Source organism: Notothenia rossii (genome assembly GCF_949606895.1).
Source record: "Notothenia rossii genome assembly, chromosome: 4".
Taxonomy (NCBI): domain Eukaryota; kingdom Metazoa; phylum Chordata; class Actinopteri; order Perciformes; family Nototheniidae; genus Notothenia; species Notothenia rossii.
This window is the reverse complement of record NC_136902.1, coordinates 86,803,533-86,827,330: the sequence shown is the minus strand read 5'-3', so window position 1 is coordinate 86,827,330 and position 23,798 is coordinate 86,803,533. Positions and strand designations below refer to the sequence as shown.

The 23,798-nt window shown below is 38.5% G+C and overlaps 3 protein-coding genes across 8 annotated transcripts in view; all 3 read left to right on the top strand.

Annotated features, from left to right (window-relative positions):
• Positions 1-4,068: 4,068 nt before the first annotated feature.
• On the top strand, positions 4,069-7,973 carry LOC307036632 (uncharacterized protein). Of its 2 annotated transcripts, XM_079677121.1 has the most exons (6): positions 4,069-4,377; positions 6,259-6,377; positions 6,420-6,510; positions 6,912-6,995; positions 7,215-7,346; positions 7,461-7,973. In XM_079677121.1, the coding sequence occupies exons 1-6, from the start codon at positions 4,140-4,142 to the stop codon at positions 7,742-7,744; spliced, it is 948 nt and encodes a 315-aa protein (XP_079533247.1). In that variant the 5' UTR covers positions 4,069-4,139; the 3' UTR covers positions 7,745-7,973. The 2 variants fall into 2 exon arrangements, with proteins under 2 accessions (XP_079533247.1, XP_079533246.1); XM_079677120.1 differs by having other exon boundaries at positions 4,073-4,377; positions 6,259-6,510.
• A 5,088-nt stretch (positions 7,974-13,061) lies between these two features.
• LOC307034956 (complement C1q tumor necrosis factor-related protein 3-like) lies at positions 13,062-17,984 on the top strand (the record flags this gene model as incomplete). Its single annotated transcript, XM_079673878.1, has 7 exons — positions 13,062-13,098; positions 14,884-14,943; positions 15,831-15,902; positions 15,999-16,070; positions 16,331-16,414; positions 16,521-16,652; positions 16,766-17,984. 7 exons carry the CDS (start codon positions 13,062-13,064, stop codon positions 17,047-17,049), a joined length of 741 nt encoding a protein of 246 aa, XP_079530004.1. The 3' UTR covers positions 17,050-17,984.
• A 2,279-nt stretch (positions 17,985-20,263) lies between these two features.
• The window catches only part of LOC307036631 (uncharacterized protein), a 32,611-nt gene continuing 29,076 nt past the window's right edge, over positions 20,264-23,798 (top strand). The window contains exons 1-3 of one of the 5 annotated variants that reach the window (XM_079677116.1): positions 20,264-20,592; positions 20,740-20,811; positions 23,423-23,716. In XM_079677116.1, coding sequence (XP_079533242.1) covers positions 20,355-20,592; positions 20,740-20,811; positions 23,423-23,716 — 604 coding nt within the window. In that variant the 5' untranslated portion in view covers positions 20,264-20,354. The remainder of the gene's footprint in view (positions 20,593-20,739; positions 20,812-23,422; positions 23,717-23,798) is intronic. The other 4 variants (XM_079677119.1, XM_079677115.1, XM_079677118.1 and 1 more) reach the window with 4 other exon arrangements.

Here is a 23,798-nt window from a genome sequence, read left to right as displayed (position 1 = left end):
TTTGGTTTCTGGTAAGTCTTTTATCATATCACCGAATGAACAGCCTCATTGAGGTCACTTTATCTCACTGTCATTAATGTTTGAACAAGTGGATGATCATTATTTTGTTGACATTGACCTATTTTCACGGACCTGCCATGAGGTGATTTTAATAAACATTTTATAATATTCGATAATCCACATTATATTTTTTGTAATTGTTTCATTAAAACATAAAATAATAAGATTTCCTTCACACCAATGCATTGTAATGGTTATAATAAACATTTTTGGGGGGTAAAAATCCTAGGCCTTTAGAGTTAATGAAAATGCACATTGGCCATTAAATGTGTTTATACTGTAGATTGTACTTTGTTGAACCTTTCAGTTATTTAATTTGTTCTTTAACCTTGTAAATAAGTCTATGTCTCTGTCGCTCAACCTACATATTGTTTCGCTGTGTTAGAGAAACGTCTGCCATCACTGTAAGTCTTTCTCTTTCTTTGTCTCTGAGCTTCCGTAGAGCCTGCTCCTTCTCACAACTAGTACCGGTACGCCGAACCGGTACTGGACTTGTAAAAAGTTTCGGTTCAAGTCCGGTTAAAACCGGAACGTCGGGAACCGGTACTTACGTATATTCTCCTTTTTGTTCTAAACCATCTAAAACCTTCCATAGATCGAGAAATTTGCGCTGAGAAAAGACGAAAAACATTGTTTTGGCTTCTGATATGGCGGCCATTAAAGAACTCACGAAGTCTCGCAAAATATCGCAACTGCTCGCGAGATCTGTGTGACGTCAAGGGAAGCTGGCTTAGACATAGTGGACACTGACAGCGTGGGATGCTGGTTGCCATATATGGTAGTGTAGCTAAGCTAACTCCTTTGTATGTATGGTGATATAGTGTCTGCCGAAAGAGCAACACTTCACCCAGACAATGTCAATATGCTGTTGTTCTTGAACAAGAACACATAGACTTGTACTCTTGCATATTGAGTCTTGTATGTACATCACTATGTATGTAGTTGTGTTGTGTAGTTAGTAACACATGTAGACTTCTACAAAAGACATGGTGTAGACACAAGTTGGAAGGGGGCACAATACACCTGACAAGTTTGAATTTGAGTTGATTATGAGTTTATTTTCAATTGATAATTAGCTAAAAATAAGTTCACTTTAGTTACTCACACAACTTGACACAAGTCCGGACTTATAAGTCCGGACCTGAACCTGAATGTGAGTCCAGGTACACAGCACTACTCACAACAGTAATCTACTTCAATCCTTATCTCAAACTATATCAGTGAATACATGTTTTAACAATGTGATAAACTAATGATCAAACATTTGGGACCTAAACTCCATCATACAGGTACAACTAAATCATTTGTGTTTGTGTGCTGTGTTTTAATTGTTGTTTTCCTGATACGTTGCTCAAAGTACTAAGTGGTTCAGTTTTTTTATTTGAAAAGCGTCATTTATTTTCTATAGCTTCCATGTCATGTCACCCAAAGCCACTTTCTGTTTGGACTGGCTCAGTAGGACACACCTCTTTTGTTTAACAATTCTAAAATCCTTTTGTATATGGAAATTATTCAATTGAAATAAAGCACATATTCATTGAAAACTACATGCACTTAAAATCAGGTGTATTAAAACACATATATTTTTTGGGGGGGATTTTATCCCATATTTTATTTTATATTAATATTTATAAAAGTGTTTGCTTTTTAAAGTTAAGATAGCTAACCTTTAAACGTACCCTTCTGGATTTATTAAGGAAGCAACGAGAAAACATTTCTTTATCGCTAAAATGACATGTATTTTATAATCATACTTTTGGTTTCTGATAAGTACTTGTTTATCTCAGACAATGAACAACCTCAGTGAGATCCCTTTATCTTACTATGTAATTAATGTTTAAACAAGTACAGATGATAATTATGTTGTTTACATTGACTTACTGACACTGTTAACTGCCACTAGGTGATTTTAATGTTTGTCTATTCATATTGTAGTTTTTAAATTGTAATTGAAACACAGATTTCCACACACACACACACACACACACACACACACACACACACACACACACACACACACACACACACACACACACACACACACACACACCCATACAAAGGCATGGACGCACACACCCAAACAGGTGTGTATTAGGGACACAGACAAACAAATATACACATTGTGTGTATTTGACACACACACACACACACACACACACACACACTGTTGGAGATTTGGAGGATGTTCAAAACCAACCTCGTCTCCGCGTGTCGTTTGATAAGCTGGGTGAATTTGTAAAAAGGAAGGGATTAAGAAACACCAGAATACAAGTTAAACAATAATCTTGCTTTAATGATAAAGAGTAACAATACAAATACAAATACAAATACAAATACAAATACAAATACAAACACAAAGGAAGTACTTCCTGCTCTTTCTCCTGTCCTACTCTCCTGGTCAGCCTGAAGAAAAAGAGGTCGAACCCCTGGAAAACACAGTGTTTCATACTAAAACACAGGAGGAGGTGTGTGCGGGCTTTCCCCCCGAGGTCATCTTATTGGCAGAGACCAACACATGGCCTGTCGTACCCAATCAGTGCGACACAGCAGAAGAAACCCGGAAACAAAAAGTCTCATTCAGTTTGACGAAGACCAGCCACCTTTTGGTGTCTGGTACGAACCTGCTCTAAACAACAAGTTTTCCCTATCTTATTTCACATCTTGTAGCCAGCACACACACATCCCCTTTATGGCCCTTTGTCCCTGTGTCCATCTTCCCGCCTCAGGCTGCCACACACAAGTTAAAAGTATGTTTTAAGATATAGTTGTTATAGTTGGCTAAATATACGTAATACATGTTAATTACTTTCATATCAATAATAACGAGGAACACACTACCTATGCTCTTAAGCAGTATTAGAGATGCTTTTCAAATAGTCAAACTTCACACAGGCCTAATACAGAGAACACACTCATTTGTCCTACAGCCCTTCCATTTGTTTGAGCTATTGTTCACATCTTTACTTCAAATAAAAGGTTTCACATTGCATATTTCCAGCTTCCTTTACACATACTGTTATTATTAATACAAAGTAACTAACCACACACATCTATTGAAAACAAGTCGATTTCCCTGATAATTGACATGCTGAAACTCTTCGGAATGTGTCCCCTCCCCCAACTCTCTCGTCCCTGTCATAAAAAACTGCTTCCATTTCATATAGAGTAATAAAAGATGTTTAAGCTAATTTCTCCACAATGTTTGTAGCCATTTAGTACCCACACATGAAAGAATAAGAACAGAGGTATAGTTGACCAGTAATCATGTAGCACATATATTTACTGCAATGAAAACACACACACATTTGCTCCAAGCATGTGTAACGCACACCCTTCTTTTACGAGGGAAACATTCCAGCGTCTTGGCACTATCTCCAAATAAGGGTGTCCCATGCTCCCATCTCTCTCTAAACACAAGGACTTCACCTCAATATATTGGGGGAGGGAAAAGATACTTTGTCCCTTCTAATTTAACACACATGAATATATATAAGGTGACATTAAAATGAATATACCAGATTTAACTTTCCTGCCATACCACGTTACTTTAATCCTTCAAATAATTCAAATAATCCTTCAACACACACACACACACACACACACACACACACACACACACACACACACACACACACACACACACACACACACACACACACACACACACACACACACACACACACACACACACACCATCAAGAGTCAAAAGTAAAAGCTTGTTTACTATTTTGTGCTGTGTTTTCAAAGATATTTTCCAGATGCTCCAATATTTTATCAGAAGGTCATTTTTGTGCATTTATGAGACTGCGTTGGGTCCTTGAATTGGAGGTAATTTGCTATGTTGTGATATTTCTTCTCTGCATTTAACCCATCCTAGTACCAGGAGCAGACCAGCTATCGCACAGCGCCCGGGTGTGTTGTGTTATTTCTGTAGTTTTCCTGAGAACATGCTCAAAGGTTTTTTTCCACATGTTTATGGTCAATATTTTCAGTAATGATTGATCAGGAGAAGACACTATATAAAGCTGGGATTACCACAGAGACTCTAAAGTAGGTCTGAGCAGACTGCCTCTTTGAGCATGGAGATGACCATGTGTTTTCCTCTGTTGCTGCTGATCTGCTCTCTCTCTACGGCTCAGCTTCAGTCTGACAATGACATTGTTCCACATCATGCTGAATCCCAGGGAGGAGAACCAACAAATGTGTCTGAGCACCAACAGACCTGTCCTCAAGACATCCACGCTGTGCTGAGAGAGATGAGCGCCTCTTTGGCTGAACAGAGGGTGGAGATGAGGCACCTTCAGAGAGAGAACGAAGGTACTGTAGTGTGTAAGGTGGGGAGGGAAGACATATGGGAACCACTTTTTAAAATATAATATTTGTTGTTCATTCACAAATTACAGAGCTGTTGTTTGTGAAGAATGAGTTTTACCTTAGAATCTTTTTGTATACCTTTCTTTTTAGCACAGGCAGCTAAGCTGAGAGAACTGGAGTTACAGAAGACTGAGATGGACACGTTAAAGCTACAGCAACAAGATATACGATGAATAGTTATATGTTAAATTGGAGACAATACATTTGTAAATGTTTTCAAAACATTTTTTAAAGATGTAATGACATCTTACTAATTTACTAGAACAAGTTTTCAGTTGCTAAAGAAAGCAGTGAAGATGAAATTCTTTAAACTGTCAAAGATTGTCTTCATTGCAGAATTAATTTCACATTGCTACTGTATCACATTATTTTAGCGCAAGGTGGGGAAATATGGAAACCGTTCTTGTATATAAAGTTGTTTCACTATACTATTTTACGTTGCAGAATACATGTATTAGGAGATGTAACAACTTTCAGTCTGAAAAACTATTGATACATGCTTGTTCACCTTTTCATTTTAAAACAACAATAATCTGATGTTGCAGAGAACATCTCCGACAATCCATGGATTGTCTTATATGTCACACAATTCACTTCTAAAGGAAGGAGGTTATCAAAAGACTAGTTGGGCATGTTAGCATGCTGCTATCATATACTAATCAGCACCGCAGTAACATACAGCTGAGGCTGTTGGGAGCATCTGTAGTTGAGTTATAAACCAAGCTATTGGACTTACTACAATGTCGACTTGATGTGTCCAACATGCCCAATGAAACCCAGTTTGTCACTCAAAATGTATTTCTGGTTGAGGTTGCGCTACACTTTTTCGCTGCTCGTCATTGTAACTGTTAGCGCCGTGTTATGCATGCCCACTGCAACTCGCGGGAGCGCGCACAGCGTGAAGCCAAAACTAAATATTTCAGTTATTTTTACGGCACATTTAGGTTTGGAAACATTCCTTTTTGGCGGGCATTTATAACACGGCATAACACCGGAGCCTCGCTGCGGGGAAACTTTGGCGCTGTTCCGAGTTTGTTCTAATCTGTCAAAATGACGGACTGCTTTCAGATTTTTCCGTCATTTCAAAAAATAATGCGTCATAGACTAAGAATGTTCGGTTAACGCGACCTCTGCAGTAAAATCACACTGTCTATAGCAACTGAATAACCCACATTTGCTTATCCAGAGTCACACTGTTAACATGGCTTAAATAGTAACTAAACAATGTGCAGCGAGGCGATCGCTAATGAAAAAAGAACACTGGGTGATCATGGAGCCCAATGTGAAGCGGAGGGATTTTGATCCCCCCAAACCAACAACTTGAGTCACAATATTAATTTCAGAATAATTGTATCGACTTAAAACGTATCGTATTGCTTGTATGCTCCGTTCCACTGCGTACTGGAACTGGGGAGTGTCTGAACTTAAGATGAATGGCAGCACTGATCGGGGTTAACTGTTACTGTGCGAGTACATTCACATTTTATTGTCCACTAACAAGTCCTTAAACAATGCCAGAGCAGCCCATAACGTGTTCCTGTTAGTGTGTACTTCCTGTCTGCCATCTTCTCTCGATTTCTCTGACGTCCAACGCTCCGTCTTTAAAGCTCTTTCCTTATCTCCCTTGATTCTCCTTTGCAGCAGTCATTATTTGTTGCTAAGCAGCTGTGTGTTATCTTGTATTAACAACCTCTGCAATTTCAAAATTGACCAATCAGAATCGAGTATTCTACTTAGCTGTGAAATAAACGAAAGTAGTGCAGGAATCTTCTTTTTTTTATTGTTCAATAAATAGCTATACATTTATTTTATTATTTAATAAAGCACAAACCACTAAGCTGGAGTTACAGAAGACTGAAGTGGAGAAGCAGAAGACTGAACTGGAGAAGCAGAACATCGAGGGGGAGAAGCAGAAGACTGAACTGGAGAAGCAGAAGACTGAAGTGGAGAAGCAGAAGATCGAGGGGGAGAAGCAGAAGATCGAGGCGGAGAAGCAGAAGACTGAACTGGAGAAGCAGAAGATCGAGGGGGAGAAGCAGAAGATCGAGGGGGACAAGCTAAAGCAACAACTTCAAGGTAATGTGTGGACAAGATCGTGGCTCGGACAATTTATAGTGACAATTATTTATGATAGTGTATCTTAAGCAAGGAGAAAACCCTGTTTGAGCAGACAAAGGTATGTATTTTTTAAACATAAATGTGCCATAGGCATGGTACATTTCTACACTTGATGAAGACAGTGATGATGAAAACATTATTTATATTTTATCTTAAGCAAAGAAAAAACCCTGTTTTAGCAGACAGAATATATTAGAATAAATATTTATCAAAAATATCTAATAATATATTATATGTATTAAAGAAAATGTTCCATGGTCAAAGCCAATCTGATGAAGACAGTGATGATGAAATACTTGAAACTATCAAACTCTATTTCTGTCAGACACAAATATGTAATGATGTCACTTTGTTAACAGAACAAGCAGCAGAGCTGATCACTGTGAAAGCCAGGTCAACTGTCACAGAAAACCAGGTGGAGGCTCTGAAGAGAGACGGAGAAGGTAAAACATCTAAACAATAGGTTGAATTTGTAATGCACGTATTTTTCAAGCATGAATTCACAGTAGGGAAATAACTTTTTTTTTTAAATGCGTTCATTAAACATTTTACAACAATATATTATTACGAAAACCGCAAGTATGAAATGTAAAAAGAAACAAAGAAACAAAAGAAAGACACATGAAGTAGAGTCTCTCTCTCTCTCTCTCTCTCTCTCTCAGTCAAACAGGTGGCTTTCTCAGCCTCTCTGTCGGCTTCAGACTCAACAACTATCGGACCATTTAACACTGAGACTAATCTGGTCTTCAGATACGTCTTCTCAAACATTGGGAATGCCTACAACCCAAACACAGGTACTCAAACTCAATCATTTAAAATTAGTTTTAGGTTTTCGGCAATGCTGAATAAAATACATGATCAGCAAACAAATCGATAGTTACCTTCACTGACAAAAAAATGTCCCACAGGTTTTTTCATTGCACCGGTGAGAGGAGCCTACCACTTTGAGTTCTACGTACATGGTCCCGGTGATCCTTCACATCCTTCAGGTGCTGTGTTGTTCAAGAACGGAGAGAGAGTTTGTATTGCATATCAACATCAGCCTTCAGGTTGGGCAAAATCTTCTAATGGTGCCACGCTGCTTCTAGAGGTCGGAGATGTTGTGTTTTTGCGTTTGTGGCAAAACTCCAAGATATATGACGATGAAAATCATCATAGCACCTTTAGTGGTCATCTACTTTTCACCATGTGAACAAAGACCCGTTTTTTTTGTTGTGTCAGTACTTGTTGAAAAAAGTGCAGTTAGTTTTTCCTTTATATGAAAGCTGATAACAACACTGTACAATACACTTTTTAATCAAACATATGGGTGCATTTTTTGTTCAGTTTTGTTGAGGGATTTGCATGAAATACACAGTGATAAACAGGAACAGAAAACTTGTACCAGATTTTCAACATAAAATAAAGGAGGTGCAATAATTCATGAGAATTTTGTGTTTTTTTCATGAATTTCGAGAAATACTCAAGATAAATCCTTTTTTTTTTGCCCCGATGAAGATGACAAGGAGAATCTACCTACATGTAGGTTAGAGCTCAGCATTCATCAAAACAACTTTACTTTTCCTGTCAGATCTTTTTGTGTGTTTTTACTTTTTACGTTTTATAGAAATGTGAATAACTGAGTGCTCTTAATGTGAGAGGGGGAATTACGTTTGTTGCTTCAAATCCATCTTACATATAGCTTCGCTCTATCTGTTTTAAGCATCTCAACATACACAAGAACTGCATCAGCACCAGCAAATTAAAGCCTCATTGACAGAGTTTGTCCTGTACATGAAACATGAACGACGAGGTTTCAAGGCAGCAGGCATCTAAACAAAGTTAAATACATTGTTTTCATGTTCTCATACATTTGAATAAAAGCACAAACAAATCACTGCAATACTCCTTCAGGAATTGTCTTCACAATGATGGTTTGAAAATAAAAGGACATGTTATTTTTCGAAATAATAATAAATAATAAAACCAATAATAAATAGAAGTGTCTTAAATATATCTAAATACATATTATTGTTTTTATGGAACAACAGAAACCCCAATGTTCACATATAAATATATATATATAATAATGAATGTGTTACCATTTTATTTAATAAACACAGTAATAATACAAAAACAAAACAGCACACAATGCGTTCCTTCCTCTTTTAAAAAAACTACTTTCTATCATTTCTCACAATGCAGACAAACATATTTACAAAACAAAAAAAGTATTTACCACCAACAAAATCAATTGATAAAGACAATAAATACATAAACATATATATAAAAAGAAACAAAAATATCAAGACAACAAGGAGAAAGGGAGAGGAAGGGACATGCAGAAGAGAGAGTATTGTGCTAATGTTTACTCTGAGGTGATCCATTGTTGTGAAGTGTCCGGTCAAACGTGTGTGAAGAGGAATCTGCTCTGAATGTAGAGCATGAAAGGAGACCAGGTTGTATTGTCATTTTGTGTTGAAGAGAGTTTTTCCAGGTCTGCATGATCTGTTCAAGTTTGACGATTGAGCCAATGGTTAATAGATCATTTTGTTCTGTCTCTCCAGTTGAGTAAAATATGTTTTCTTTGCTACAGTTATTGCTATGATGGTAACACTTTATATTAAGGTACACAAATTAACCATCAACTAGTGGTTCATTAACATGCATATTAGCCAGTGGTGTAGTCTACTTTTTTGTAGTGGGTATACTGTAATAATTGTATTCATCCTGTCTCGAAGCAACACCTCATGAACACCATCACACTTACTAATGCATAGACTAGTCTTGAGACTGGTTATGTGTTATCAACATGTCAATGTATTATAAGCATTTTTATGTGACTTTTAACTGCCAGAGACATTAACAATAAAAAAATAAAAGAAAGAACAATGATGGAAAAAGCCCACTTATCTTCTAGGGTTGAACAATTAATCGACATTTTTATCAAAATCTCAATATGGCCTACTGCAAACACTGTCTCTGACACAGCTCTCACCAAATTTCCAACTAAATCCTGTCCACCCTTCTCCGTGAGCTCCTGGGCTATTTTGTGTGCTCTGGATGTCTCATGTCGTCTAATCTTGTTTCTCAAAGAGGCCAGAGATGTTGATCTGCTTGAATCTGAGGACTGGATCTTAAAGTGCACCCACTCCTCAGACATAGACACTCGTTGTTCTGTGAGGACACCTGTTGATTTTGTAGCGCTGCAAAGAGCACAACCTGGAAATAAACAAAACCATGACTAATTAGCATAATACAAGTTTTTACCAATAATATCTGCAGAAAAGAGCCAAGATTTACTCAAAAGTATTTAATAAACTGCTTACAATATTTACATCATGAATAACAAATGCATGAAAAGCAGATAAAAGGAGAAAAATGTTCCACTTTTTCAATAGCTAATTATTTGACAACTACTGATAACTAACATATAGTAATATAATGGTGCAAATGTTTTAAATGCACTTTTAACATGACCATGAATTAACTCTCATTTGCATAGTCATTGACTTTATGAATTTCTGTTGTTTAGATCAGCTTTCCTTTGCATGTGTGCTGACATTTACCTAACTTTCTGTCCCTCCACTCTAACCAAGGATGCCTGTTCTTACATTCCAGCTACTGTTACGTTAATGATAACCATGCTAATTCCACTTACCGGGTAAATTTGCGGTAGCGCCGGGCTCGTTCTCTGTCACCTTTAGGACAGCCGCCTGACCTGGCTCTTCTTCTGTAGTGGTAATAGGGGAAAACTTCGGAAAACATTAAAATATTTTCGTCTGTTTTCGTTTCATGTTTGCTTCCTGTTTAGCGCTCCGCGAACTTGAATGATGGAAGGATCAAATTCTGATAACGTTAGAGAAACGTGGGGTTTGTCAGAGCCGAACAAAGTGTGTTGCTGTTGCTTAGCAACAGGCCAAAGGCGACGGAAGCCCCAGACGTCCAAAAGTATTAACACAGAAGGGGGCGAAAGCGTGAAAGCGAAAATACAAAATGATGTTGTTACGTATCATCGCTCATTTTTAAGAGGGCATACGGAAATCACTGGCATTTTCTAGTGGGTATACGGCGTATACCAGCGTATCACGTAGACTACACCACTGATATTAGCAGTATATTGGCTCTTTAGTAGTCATTATAAAACACTTATTAATGCCTTATTCTACATGACCATATTCTACAAGTAATAAGCCATTAGTTGAGAGTTTTTCCTCAATAACCCTCTAATTGGTGCTTATTTATTGTAAGGAAGTTGTTGTACATGAGTTTTGGTGTAAAAACTAAAAGACATGAAACTATAAGTGTATTTATATCTAAGAATATGTTCCCTATTTTAAAGTGAACTCTTGTTCATAACCAATACGCTAGTAGTTTGACTCTAATTGACCTGAACAGGTTCCCTATTGTAAAGTTGCCTCCTCTTCACACTTTGTAAATACATTATAGCACTCACCTACTGAAATTAACCTCAACAGTACATGAACAAAGTAAGCACACGTTGAAATATCTGTTTTATTTAACCACTAAAGAGAGGTTCAGACACATGTACCAAAACATGTCAAGTTTCTCCAAGGCTGAGAACACATGCAGCCTGTTCTTTATAAAAACAGATTTTTAACTGAGTTTATGTATTTGTGATCATACTGTTTGACCTTCTTGTATGTACTTAAACACTAGGTGTACTGTTTTCTCTATGTGTTGTACTGTCTCAGTGTGAACATAGATTAAGCAACAAGCCAAACTCTGTTGAGAGCAGGGAATGAGCAGCCGTGCTCCTTTATTGACTTATTTGCAGTCCACTGACATTCAAACGGAGTGAAACTATAAAAAAATAAGTTACAAGGCACTTATTGATTTCATACATGCAAGGGTAACATACACAGATTAACACATAGGACCGCTAAGTGTAAACAAGGTAAATATAGCTAACGCTAGCTGCAGGGGCGGATCTAGACACATATTCATGGGGTGGCAAGAGGGTGGCAGGAGAATTTGAGGGGTGGCATCCCCTGGCAGAAGTATATTCTGATTTAATCGCAGTCATATCAATCAATGTTGACTTGGAAAGCCACAATATTGATATTTTAACTCAATAACATTAGGTGAGATATTGTGGCACATCAGTAAAGCCTTAAATATAAATATATAAGGTGGCACACGTAATTTAATGAATTTTAACTGAATGAGTTGGTTTAACTCTTAGACCAGCAGGGGTACCAAATATGCAGACTGCTGCAATAAATACATTAATTAACTGTCTCATCAATGTGTGTCTTTATGAATATGATAATATTAACAATCATATTATTCCTATCAGCTGTCAATCACTGTTATGATTCACATCTTCAGTGTTATTATTAAATAAACTATATTTTTTGTTAATGATGAACGTTCCTCAAGATGCTTGCTCACCCTCCTTCAAATTTGAAAGACCAGTAATTACTATCATAATTCAAAAGAATCAAAGGAACAGTTCAGCGCCCCACAACTTCATTGCAAACAGTTACAACCTTGACTTTACATCAGAAAGAACAAACATTAAAGAAATGACTAACTGCATCAGTTAGGGTTAAAAAAAACGGTGTATTCAGCTAAAACATACATCGCTGCAGTTATTATCCAGTGGAATGCCCGTACCTACTGGCCTAGTTAAATCAAAGTGGTTACTTTTTTTTGGCTGGGCAGTGAAGTTTTACACACCGTCTTATTTGACTTTCTCAGGACTTGAAACTGTTTTTTGGGGGCAGACCCCCACAAAGACGAAACATATATTTACACATGTAAGGTCATCATCTTAACAGTTTATTATTCTCATCGACTCATCCGTGAGCAGAGCATCAAGTTGGCATGCCTATAACAGCTGAATGTGGCGATTACCATCTTGATCAGCAAAACGCCACACAAATTTAAAGCTATGGTGCGTTTTGATTCAATGCTGAGTACAGTCAAACTTGACAGGCTCTTCTTTGTCATAGTAGACCGCAAGCAGTTGCGGCGCCAGAGTATTTGTGTTGGGTAATCTATGGTAGGGCTAACCCATACAGTGGTGGGGCTCAAGTCAGTATTTGCAATGTAATAACATACACGCTCCCCTTGACAGTGAAACGCCACGCGTGAGGTTTATATTATTTCCCTGTCTCAATCCAAATTGAACTGTATGAAATAAAAAGGCACATTTGTCTTGTAGTAAATAAAAAGGGCGACCTGGAGCCAATCCTGCAATTTCCCCACAGGTCAAAGAGTTGAAAACCCAACCCCTGCAGGGGGGTCTGGGGGGATTCTCCCCCAGGAGATTTTTTTAAATACTAACATCAAATACACATTCTGGTGCTCTCTTAAGAAGAAAAATAAAGAAATATATATTACTACACAGGGTATTTAATAAAATGAATGTAATTTTAGTTTTTTGTTACTTTGTTCTGAAAGCTGAACCTGCTGCTCCTCACATAGAGAAGAGGGAAGAGGCTGTGTGAATTACTTTACATTGTGGATAAGGGTGGATAGCCCCCATTGTTCTGTGTGTCAAAATGAAAGACAGTCCACACACCCATCAATCATCAAACCGTAGGGTCTTATAGTTGTACCGATGTATATCGAGATGTACTACAGCAAAAGTATTCTCCGTCGGGACTTCCTGCAACAACACCACGCCGTTATCGTGATTCTGATTGGCCAGAAGACATTATCAAAGATGTTCTATTAAGAAGACGATCACTACGTGACAAAAGTTTTCAAAACCGTTTCTAATCTTCGGTATTTCCAGACAAGTGGCTACTGAAATCAATCTTACTAACTGCTGTCTGTGCAATTTACTCCGCGCGAGTTGGCAGACTTTATTTTGCTTACTTTAACATCATTTTTCATGGTGGGGCTAAGCCATTTATTAGTACGGCTGTAGCCTACCCCAGCCATACCCTGACCGCAAATACCTCATTCCTTCTGTCGACTTGTATCCGAAATGCTTCTCGTTTTGCGCTGTCCTCCCGTTCAAATGAGATCGCCGCCAATCATATTTCCAAGCTCGCGCCAGGGGGGGGGGGAGGAGTTACAAGGCTCGCGTCTTGTGCTGCATTCACTTGCACTCGGACATTAGAGATTTTCTCTCATAAATGTCCGATGAGCCACAACTTTTCTTTCAAAACAAAGCTGCCAAATGGGGTGGCAGCTGGGGTGGCAAGGCATTTTTCTGAGGTGGCAGCTGCCACCCCGTGCCACCCCGTAGAACCGCCACTTGCTGTGCAACAACCATATACAGGCTATGGCTTGCGTTAGCATGTATGCTAACGCTACCGTGTATGCTAATGCTAGCGCGAATGCTAACACATTTTCTCATTGCGTTTAAACATCTCCAAATGTCATCACATAAACACTATACATGTTACTAATCCTTACAGTGTAAGTGTAAGGCTCACACTTACACTTACACTTACAGTCCAACCCAGCCTGTCCTCCTACAAAAAACGACCATATACTGTAGGCCGATTGTTCATGCCCTTATTACGACCCAGAGACACGTTTAAAAGTGTATGTTGTTTCTTACACGACCACTAGAGAACCTCTAGTGGTCGTGTAAGAAACAACATGCTCCCCCCCGTTCATTGCAAACGCTCCGGAGGGACGTTTATTCACAAATAACCCTCTCTGGAAAATCCTAAATTTTGGAATAGTTTGGCCAGTAAAATGCTTTTTGATTCGATTTCTGGCGAGAAGTGTATATTGTACTCTTATAATCCACGTCCAGTCGATGTGTAGGATCTATAGTTTGATAGATTTTACGAAGATGATTTGAGGTCTCGCCAGGAGAACGTGTATGCAGCTTCCATGTAAAGTTAGCGTGGGTGAAAACAGTTTTTCCGGTCTCAAAGTTTTCATAATAAAACCGGATATATATTCCCCCACTGTGAAATGATTACACAGTGATATCTGCATTACTCATCCACTAAAAAACATCAGTTGTCACGATTCTTATGTCATGTCACGGTTTTAGTTTGGTGTGTCTGGTAATGGGTTTTTGCTGCTCTGTTCTCCCTGTCATGTTTTTTCGTCCTTGTATATTGTCTGGTCCTTCTCCTTGTGTTTTCCTCCCTGTTGTTAGTTTCCCTGGTGTGTCTAATTGTGTTCACCTGTACCCCTTGTGTGTCTCCTGTGCTCATCATCACCACCCCCGCCCCTGATTGTTTTCACCTGTGTCTTGTTGTCATGTGTTTAAATTCCCCTGTCTCCCAGTGTTTAGTGTCCGTTCGTCTTGTCTCTTGCTATGGTCAGGCCTATGCTCTCTTTGTGCTCTGTAAAGTTGTGTTCCTCACTACGTGAGCGCTTTCTTTTTGTTCTCAATTTTTGTCATCTCAGCTAGAGATCCCATCGACACCAGCCCTTGCTCCGTTGTGGGTCCCTCTGACACCAGCCCAGGTTCCGTCCAGGGTCTCGTCTACGCCTGACCCGCCAGGGGTTCCACCAGCTCCTGCCCGTCCTCACATGACGATGTGATGTGAGATGTGAGATGTGAGAGTGGGTTGGAGAATTACCCAGGGGAAAATAACGTATCTATGCCATATTTTAGATGCGGATTTTGTTAAACTAATACGTTGCGCTGTTGACCAACACTATGAATTGACGGGGAAGGGGGTAGCAATAAAGATAACACCATTAAACAGTTACACAACATAACAGAAATAATATCGATAGCAGCGTCCCTAGCAACCACCTTGGTAACAATGAAAACGTTGTATGGACACAATTTCCTAGTAAGTAATCTTCGTAATAACTAGCAAACTAAAGATCATGTACATCCACTGCACACATAATATGAAATAACAACTCATATTTCTCACATCAAAGGACATCAAAACGCATTTACGCATTTTAACTAACCTTAAAATAGGCATTTTCCACCGAGAATAAAACGAAGGTCGGCCATGTTTTTTTTTCTGATGGGAGAAATTTGAAGATCACGTGACATAGACGGCAGCCATTGGAAATGAATGGTGAAAAAAAAAGTAGGGATCTTACAATTTCAGAGACGTTTTTGTAGAAATACTACGTCCTAAGTTGTGGACCAACGTAGTTATTACACTTTTTTTGTGAGACTGGGTTGGCTAATCAGCACCTCAACAAGCAACTTAACTGAATGTGTTTTTGGCGGCAGTAAAATCACAATGTCTGTAGCAACTGAATATTGCACATTTTCAAATCTAGAGTCATGCTGTTAAAATGGCTAAAATAAGAACTTAACAACTAACTGTAAAACACAAAGTATTGCCGGAACACATTTTTTTTTATCGTTCAATAAATTCAAGCTCAAACCACAAAGCTGAAAGAACTGGAGTTACAGAAGACTGAGGTGGAGAGGCTAAGACAAGAGCTTCAAGGTAATGTGTCAAGATGTAGCCCTGATAATGTTGAGCAATGACAAATAATACAATCAAATTCATGCATGTGACGTACTGTTTTATATTTTGTTCAAGCACAAGCAGCTAAACTTGCAAACCTGGAGTCACAGAAGACTGAGGTGGACAAGCTGAAGCAACAACTTCAAGGTATTGTGGAGAACATCATGGCTCTGACAATTTGTTCTGAAAATTATTAATATTTTATCTTAAGCAAAGAAAAAACCCTCTTTTAGCAGACAGAATATATTAGAATAAATATTTATCAAAAATATCTAATAATATATTATATGTATTAAAGAAAATGTTCCATGGTCAAAGCTAATCTGATGAAGACAGTGATGATGAAATACTTGAAACTATCAAACTCTATTTCTGTCAGATATGTAATGATGTCACTTTGTTCACAGAACAAGCAGCAGAGCTGATCACTGTGAAAGCCAGGTCAACTGTCACAGAAAACCAGGTGCAGGCTCTGAAGAGAGACGAAGAAGGTAAAACATAGATCTAAATTATTTAATTAAGTTTTGAACAGGCTTATTCACAAATATGTGCACATTTAAAAACTTGAATTCACAGTAGGTAAATCAAATCTCTCAGTCAAACAGGTGGCTTTCTCAGCCTCTCTGTTGGCTTCAGGCTCAGGAACTATCGGACCATTTAACACTCACACTAATCTGGTCTTCAGAAACGTCTTCTCAAACATTGGGAATGTCTACAACCCAAACACAGGTACTCAAACGTATACAATTTAAAAATAGTAGCAGGTTTTAGGCTTTGCTGAATTCAAATACATGATCAATAAAAATCTCAAGTTACCTTCACTGACAAGAAATGTCCCACAGGTTTTTTCATTGCACCGGTGAGAGGAGCCTACCACTTTGAGTTCTACGTATATGATCTCGGTCATCCTTCACATGGTTCAGGTGCTGTGTTGATCAAGAATGGAGAGAACGTTTGTGCTGCATATGAACATCAGCCGTCAGGTGCTGGGTCATCTTCTAATGGTGCCACGCTGCTTCTAGAGGTCGGAGATGTTGTGTTTTTGCGTTTGCGGCAAAACAATCAAATGCATGACAATGAAAATCACCATTGCACTTTCAGTGGTCATCTGCTTTTCACCATGTGAAAGGGAAACTCATTTTCTTCCGCTATATGATCTATTTCTTTTTGTATTACAGCTTTGCTTTTTTATTGACGATGCTGCACAACATCCAAAAGGACTGTATCAGTAGCAGCAAATTAAAGTCTCATTGTTTTTCTCCTGTCAATGAAAGCTGACTGAGAAGCTTCACAGTAACAGCCATTTATAAATATTACATGTTTTTTCATGTTCTCTTACATTTAAATACTATAGACATATCACTGCAATACTATTTGTAAACACACAAAGTTGATTATTAAAATAAAAAATTCATACTGTTAGTAGAAAACCAGAAAGATGTGTCTAATCTGTTTCTGAGAGATACAATAATCACCAATAGTTGTCTCAGATGTTGGTGAGATCTCAGGCTCTGTGAACACAGTCACTCTGATCCATTTTCAGCTGAGAAGCTTTGCAGTTTGTCATATTTTGACTTTCTGACTCAGCACTTGTGTTTTGTTTTGGGAGAGAGTGGTTAATATCAGTTTGAACAAATAATGTTGTGTTAAACATCTGATAAAGCGCACATAATTCTGATACTTCCTGCCTGTAGATGTTTTATAACGTTGTGTTGTTCTTTAAAAGTCAGACTTTGTAACTATGCTGGATTTATTGAGGAAGCAAAGGGAGAAAATATATTTTATAGTCTTCTTAATTTGGTTTCTGGTAAGTCTTTTATCATATCACCGAATGAACAGCCTCATTGAGGTCACTTTATCTCACTGTCATTAATGTTTGAACAAGTGGATGATCATTATTTTGTTGACATTGACCTATTTTCACAGACCTGCCATGAGGTGATTTTAATAAACATTTTATAATATTCGATAATCCACATTATATTTTTTGTAATTGTTTCATTAAAACATAAAATAATAAGATTTCCTTCACACCAATGCATTGTAATTGTTATAATAAACATTTTTGGGGGGTAAAAATCAAGGCCTTTAGAGTTAATGAAAATGCACATTGGCCATTAAATGTGTTTATACTGTATATTGTACTTTGTTGAACCTTTCAGTTATTTAATTTGTTCTTTAACCTTGTAAATAAGTCTATGTCTCTGTCGCTCAACCTACATATTGTTTTGCTGTGTTAGAGAAACGTCTGCCATCACTGTAAGTCTTTCTCTTTCTTTGTCTCTGAGCTTCCGTAGAGCCTGCTCCTTCTCACAACTAGTACCGGTACGCCGAACCGGTACTGGACTTGTAAAAAGTTTAGGTTCAAGTCCGGTTTAAACCGGAACGTCGGGAACCGGTACTTACGTATATTCTCCTTTTTGTTCTAAACCATCTAAAACCTTCCATAGATCGAGAAATTTGCGCTGAGAAAAGACGAAAAACATTGTTTTGGCTTCTGATATGGCGGCCATTAAAGAACTCACGAAGTCTCGCAAAATATCGCAACTGCTCGCGAGATCTGTGTGAGGTCAAGGGAAGCTGGCTTAGACATAGTGGACACTGACAGCGTGGGATGCTGGTTGCCATATATGGTAGTGTAGCTAAGCTAACTCCTTTGTATGTATGGTGATATAGTGTCTGCCGAAAGAGCAACACTTCACCCAGACAATGTCAATATGCTGTTGTTCTTGAACAAGAACACATAGACTTGTACTCTTGCATATTGAGTCTTGTATGTACATCACTATGTATGTAGTTGTGTTGTGTAGTTAGTAACACATGTAGAGTTCTAGAAAAGACATGGTGTAGACACAAGTTGGAAGGGGGCACAATAAACCTGACAAGTTTGAATTTGAGTTGATTATGAGTTTATTTTCAATTGATAATTAGCTAAAAATAAGTTCACTTTAATTACTCACACAACTTGACACAAGTCCGGACTTATAAGTCCGGACCTGAACCTGAATGTGAGTCCAGGTACACAGCACTACTCACAACAGTAATCTACTTCAATCCGTATCTCAAACTATATCAGTGAATACATGTTTTAACAATGTGATAAACTAATGATCAAACATTTGGGACCTAAACTCCATCATACAGGTACAACTAAATCATTTGTGTTTGTGTGCTGTGTTTTAATTGTTGTTTTCCTGATACGTTGCTCAAAGTACTAAGTGGTTCAGTTTTTTTATTTGAAAAGCGTCATTTATTTTCTATAGCTTCCATGTCATGTCACCCAAAGCCACTTTCTGTTTGGACTGGCTCAGTAGGACACACCTCTTTTGTTTAACAATTCTAAAATCCTTTTGTATATGGAAATTATTCAATTGAAATAAAGCACATATTCATTGAAAACTACATGCACTTAAAATCAGGTGTATTAAAACACATATATTTTTTGGGGGGGATTTTATCCCATATTTTATTTTATATAAATATTTATAAAAGTGTTTGCTTTTTAAAGTTAAGATAGCTAACCTTTAAACGTACCCTTCTGGATTTATTGAGGAAGCAACGAGAAAACATTTCTTTATCGCTAAAATGACATGTATTTTATAATCATACTTTTGGTTTCTGATAAGTACTTGTTTATCTCAGACAATGAACAACCTCAGTGAGATCCCTTTATCTTACTATGTAATTAAGGTTTAAACAAGTACAGATGATAATTATGTTGTTTACATTGACTTACTGACACTGTTAACTGCCACTAGGTGATTTTAATGTTTGTCTATTCATATTGTAGTTTTTAAATTGTAATTGAAACACAGATTTCCCCCCCCCCCACACACACACACACACACACACACACACACACACACACACACACACACACACACACACACACACACACACCCATACAAAGGCATGGACGCACACACCCAAACAGGTGTGTATTAGGGACACAGACAAACAAATATACACATTGTGTGTATTTGACACACACACACACACACACACACACACACACACACACACACACACACACACACACACACCATCAAGAGTCAAAAGTAAAAGCTTGTTTACTATTGTGTGCTGTGTTTTCAAAGATATTTTCCAGATGCTCCAATATTTTTATCAGAAGGTCATTTTTGTGCATTTATGAGACTGTGTTGGGTCCTTGAATTGGAGGTAATTTGCTATGTTGTGACATTTGTTCTCTGCATTTAACCCATCCTAGTACCAGGAGCAGACCAGCTATCGCACAGCGCCCGGGGTGTGTTGTGTTTTTTCTGTAGTTTTCCTGAGAACATGCTCAAAGTTTTTTTTCCACATGTTTATGGTCAATATTTTCAGTAATGATTGATCAGGAGAAGACACTATATAAAGCTGGGATTACCACAGGGACTCTAAAGTAGGTCTGAACAGACTGCCTCTTTGAGCATGGAGATGACCATGTGTTTTCCTCTGTTGCTGCTGATCTGCTCTCTCTCTACGGCTCAGCTTCAGTCTGACAATGACATTGTTCCACATCATGCTGAATACCAGGGAGGAGAACCAACAAATGTGTCTGAGCACCAACAGACCTGTCCTCAAGACATCCACGCTGTGCTGAGAGAGATGAGCGCCTCTTTGGCTGAACAGAGGGTGGAGATGACGCACCTTCAGAGAGAGAACGAAGGTACTGTAGTGTGTAAGGTGGGGAGGGAAGACATATGGGAACCACTTTTTAAAATATAATATTTGTTGTTCGTTCACAAATTACAGAGCTGTTGTTTGTGAAGAATGGGTTTTACCTTAGAATCTTTTTGTATACCTTTCTTTTTAGCACAGGCAGCTAAGCTGAGAGAACTGGAGTTACAGAAGAATGAGATGGACACGTTAAAGCTACAGCAACAAGATATACGATGAATAGTTATATGTTAAATTGGAGATAATACATTTGTAAATGTTTTCAAAACATTTTTTAATGATGTAATGATACTAATTTACTAGAACAAGTTTTCAGTTGCTAAAGAAAGCAGTGAAGATGAAATTCTTTAAAGTGTCAAAGATTGTCTTCATTGCAGAATTTACTTCACATTGCTACTGTATCACATTATTTTAGCGCAAGGTGGGGAAATATGGAAACCGTTCTTGTATATAAAGTTGTTTCACTATACTATTTTACGTTGCAGAATACATGTATTAGGAGATGTAACAACTTTCAATCTGAAAAACTATTGATACATGCTTGTTCACCTTTTTATTTTAAAACAACAATAATCTGATGTTGCAGAGAACATCTCCGACAATCCCATGGATTGTCTTATATGTCACACAATTCACTTCTAAAGGAAGGAGGTTATCAAAAGACTAGTTTGGCATGTTAGCATGCTGCTATCATATGCTAATCAGCACCGCAGTAACATACAGCTGAGGCTGTTGGGATTATCTGTAGTTGAGTTATAAACCAAGCTATTGGACTTACTACAATGTCGACTTGATGTGTCCAACATGCCCAATGAAACCCAGTTTGTCACTCAAAATGTATTTCTGGTGGCAATAAAATCACAATCTCTGTAGCAACTGAATAACCCACAGTTGCATATCCAGAGTCATACTCTTAACATGGCTTAAATGGTAACCAAACAAGTAACTGAAATATTAAGGGACGATGTGCAGCTAGGCGATCGTTAATAAAAAAGAAGAATGGGTGATCATGGAGCCCAATGTGAAGCGGAGGGATTTTGATCCCTCCAACGACTTGAGTCACAATATTAACTTCAGAATAATTGTATCGACTTAAAACCATAGCCTGTATATATAAATGGACGTAGTGTCCGTGACGTCACCCATAGGATTCTGCAGAGTTGCCGAGAAGCCCTTAGTAGGCGGAGTCTGCCGCTAACGGCTTGACAGCGACGTCAGAGTCTAATCCCGCCTTCCCCAAATAAGGGCAAAGAGGCGGAGCCGAGGCGGGACCTGCTGCCTCCGAACTGGAAGTAAACAGAGCTAGCTCAGGCTAAGAAGCTAAGCTAACATGAAATACATGCATACCAAGTTACTGCTAACAGTGTAGTTCCCCTATATAAACGTTACATTCATAATCAAATGAGACAATCTGCAAGAGAATTAGCTATATTTTGTTATTCTTAATGCTTGTCATTCACACGTTAAGAAAAGACGGACTCCACCGCCCGGCCCCGGACCTAACGGAGCCGCAGTGGGCTAGCTCCGGGACGCCGGCTGGAGCTAGCCCCCTGCAGCTCCGTTAGCTCCGGCGGCCACCACTGGGATAATTGGGTCCCCTATTAACATTTGCTCCCGTTTAGCATTATGGGCGTCATAGCCATAGACTATAAAAGTTTTACCGAAGGCTGAATCATAAACTAAAATGTATATAGTATAAAGGGTTACGTCCTTAGCTGGCTAATAAGTAACAAGCTAAGCTACCAAGCACACAAACACCTGCGAACGGGATTAAAATAATATTATCATTTTAGACTTCTTGGAAGTTCTGTTCGTACATTCAAGCGCACAGCACAACATTTTAATTGTCTGGTATTTGTAACAATATTCCCTAAAAGGCACAATCACCACGAACACGGCTAAAGCTAAAGGGTCAAGCACAGTACTATGACTAACTAACGTTGTAGCCTCTATGGTTGTACCCTAGCAGAGTGGACAAGTTGCTGTTATATGACAGTGAGGCATGTACATGTCCATCAAAGTGACCACGCCCTAATTTATGCAAAAGCTTTAAGGCTTAATATTAATTAAACAGATGACTTGAGAAAAAATTCACCCCCCCAATCCATATTCATGAAGGGGGGATCTAACTATACAGAGAATATGGTTTTTTGAACCACGATGTAAACATGTTTAATTCTGCTCTAAAGTTGGGCATTTTAACATTGAGGTCTATGGAAATTGCTCAATTCTGCAGACTGCTCCTACTGGCCACTAGATGAACTGCAGTTTGAGGCACTTCCGCATTGGCGTCCCGGCTCTTCCCCAGAGTTTGCCGCTTGCTTAAAACGTATCGTATTGCTTATTAAAAATGCTCCGTTCCACTGCGTGCCAACGGCTGGAACTGGGGAGTGTCTGATCTTAAGATGAATGGCAGCACTGATCGGGGTTAACTGTTACTGTGCGAGTACATTCACATTTTATTGTCCACTAACAAGTCCTTAAACAATGCCAGAGCAGCCCATAACGTGTTCCTGTTAGTGTGTACTTCCTGTCTGCCATCTTCTGTCGATTTCTCTGACGTCCAACGCTCCGTCTTTAAAGCTCTTTCCTTATCTCCCTTGATTCTCCTTTGCAACGGTCATTATTTGTTGCTAAGCAGCTGTGTGTTATCTTGTAACACAAGTTTAATAACACTTTAACAACCTCTGCAATTTCAAAATTGACCAATCGGAATCGAGTATTCTACTTAGCTGTGAAATAAACGAAAGTAGTGCAGGAATTTTCTTTTTTTTATTGTTCAATAAATAGCTATACATTTATTTTATTATTTAATAAAGCACAAACCGCTAAGCTGGAGTTACAGAAGACTGAACTGGAGAAGCAGAAGACTGAAGTGGAGAAGCAGAAGACTGAATTGGAGAAGCAGAAGATCGAGGGGGAGAAGCAGAAGATCGAGGGGGAGAAGCAGAAGACTGAACTGGAGAAGCAGAAGATCGAGGGGGAGAAACAGAAGATCGAGGGGGAGAAGCAGAAGACTGAACTGGAGAAGCAGAAGACTGAACTGGAGAAGCAGAAGGTCGAGGGGGAGAAGCAGAAGATCGAGGGGGACAAGCTAAAGCAACAACTTCAAGGTAATGTGTGGACAAGATCGTGGCTCTGACAATTTATAGTGAAAATGATTTATGATAGTGTATCTTAAGCAAGGAGAAAACC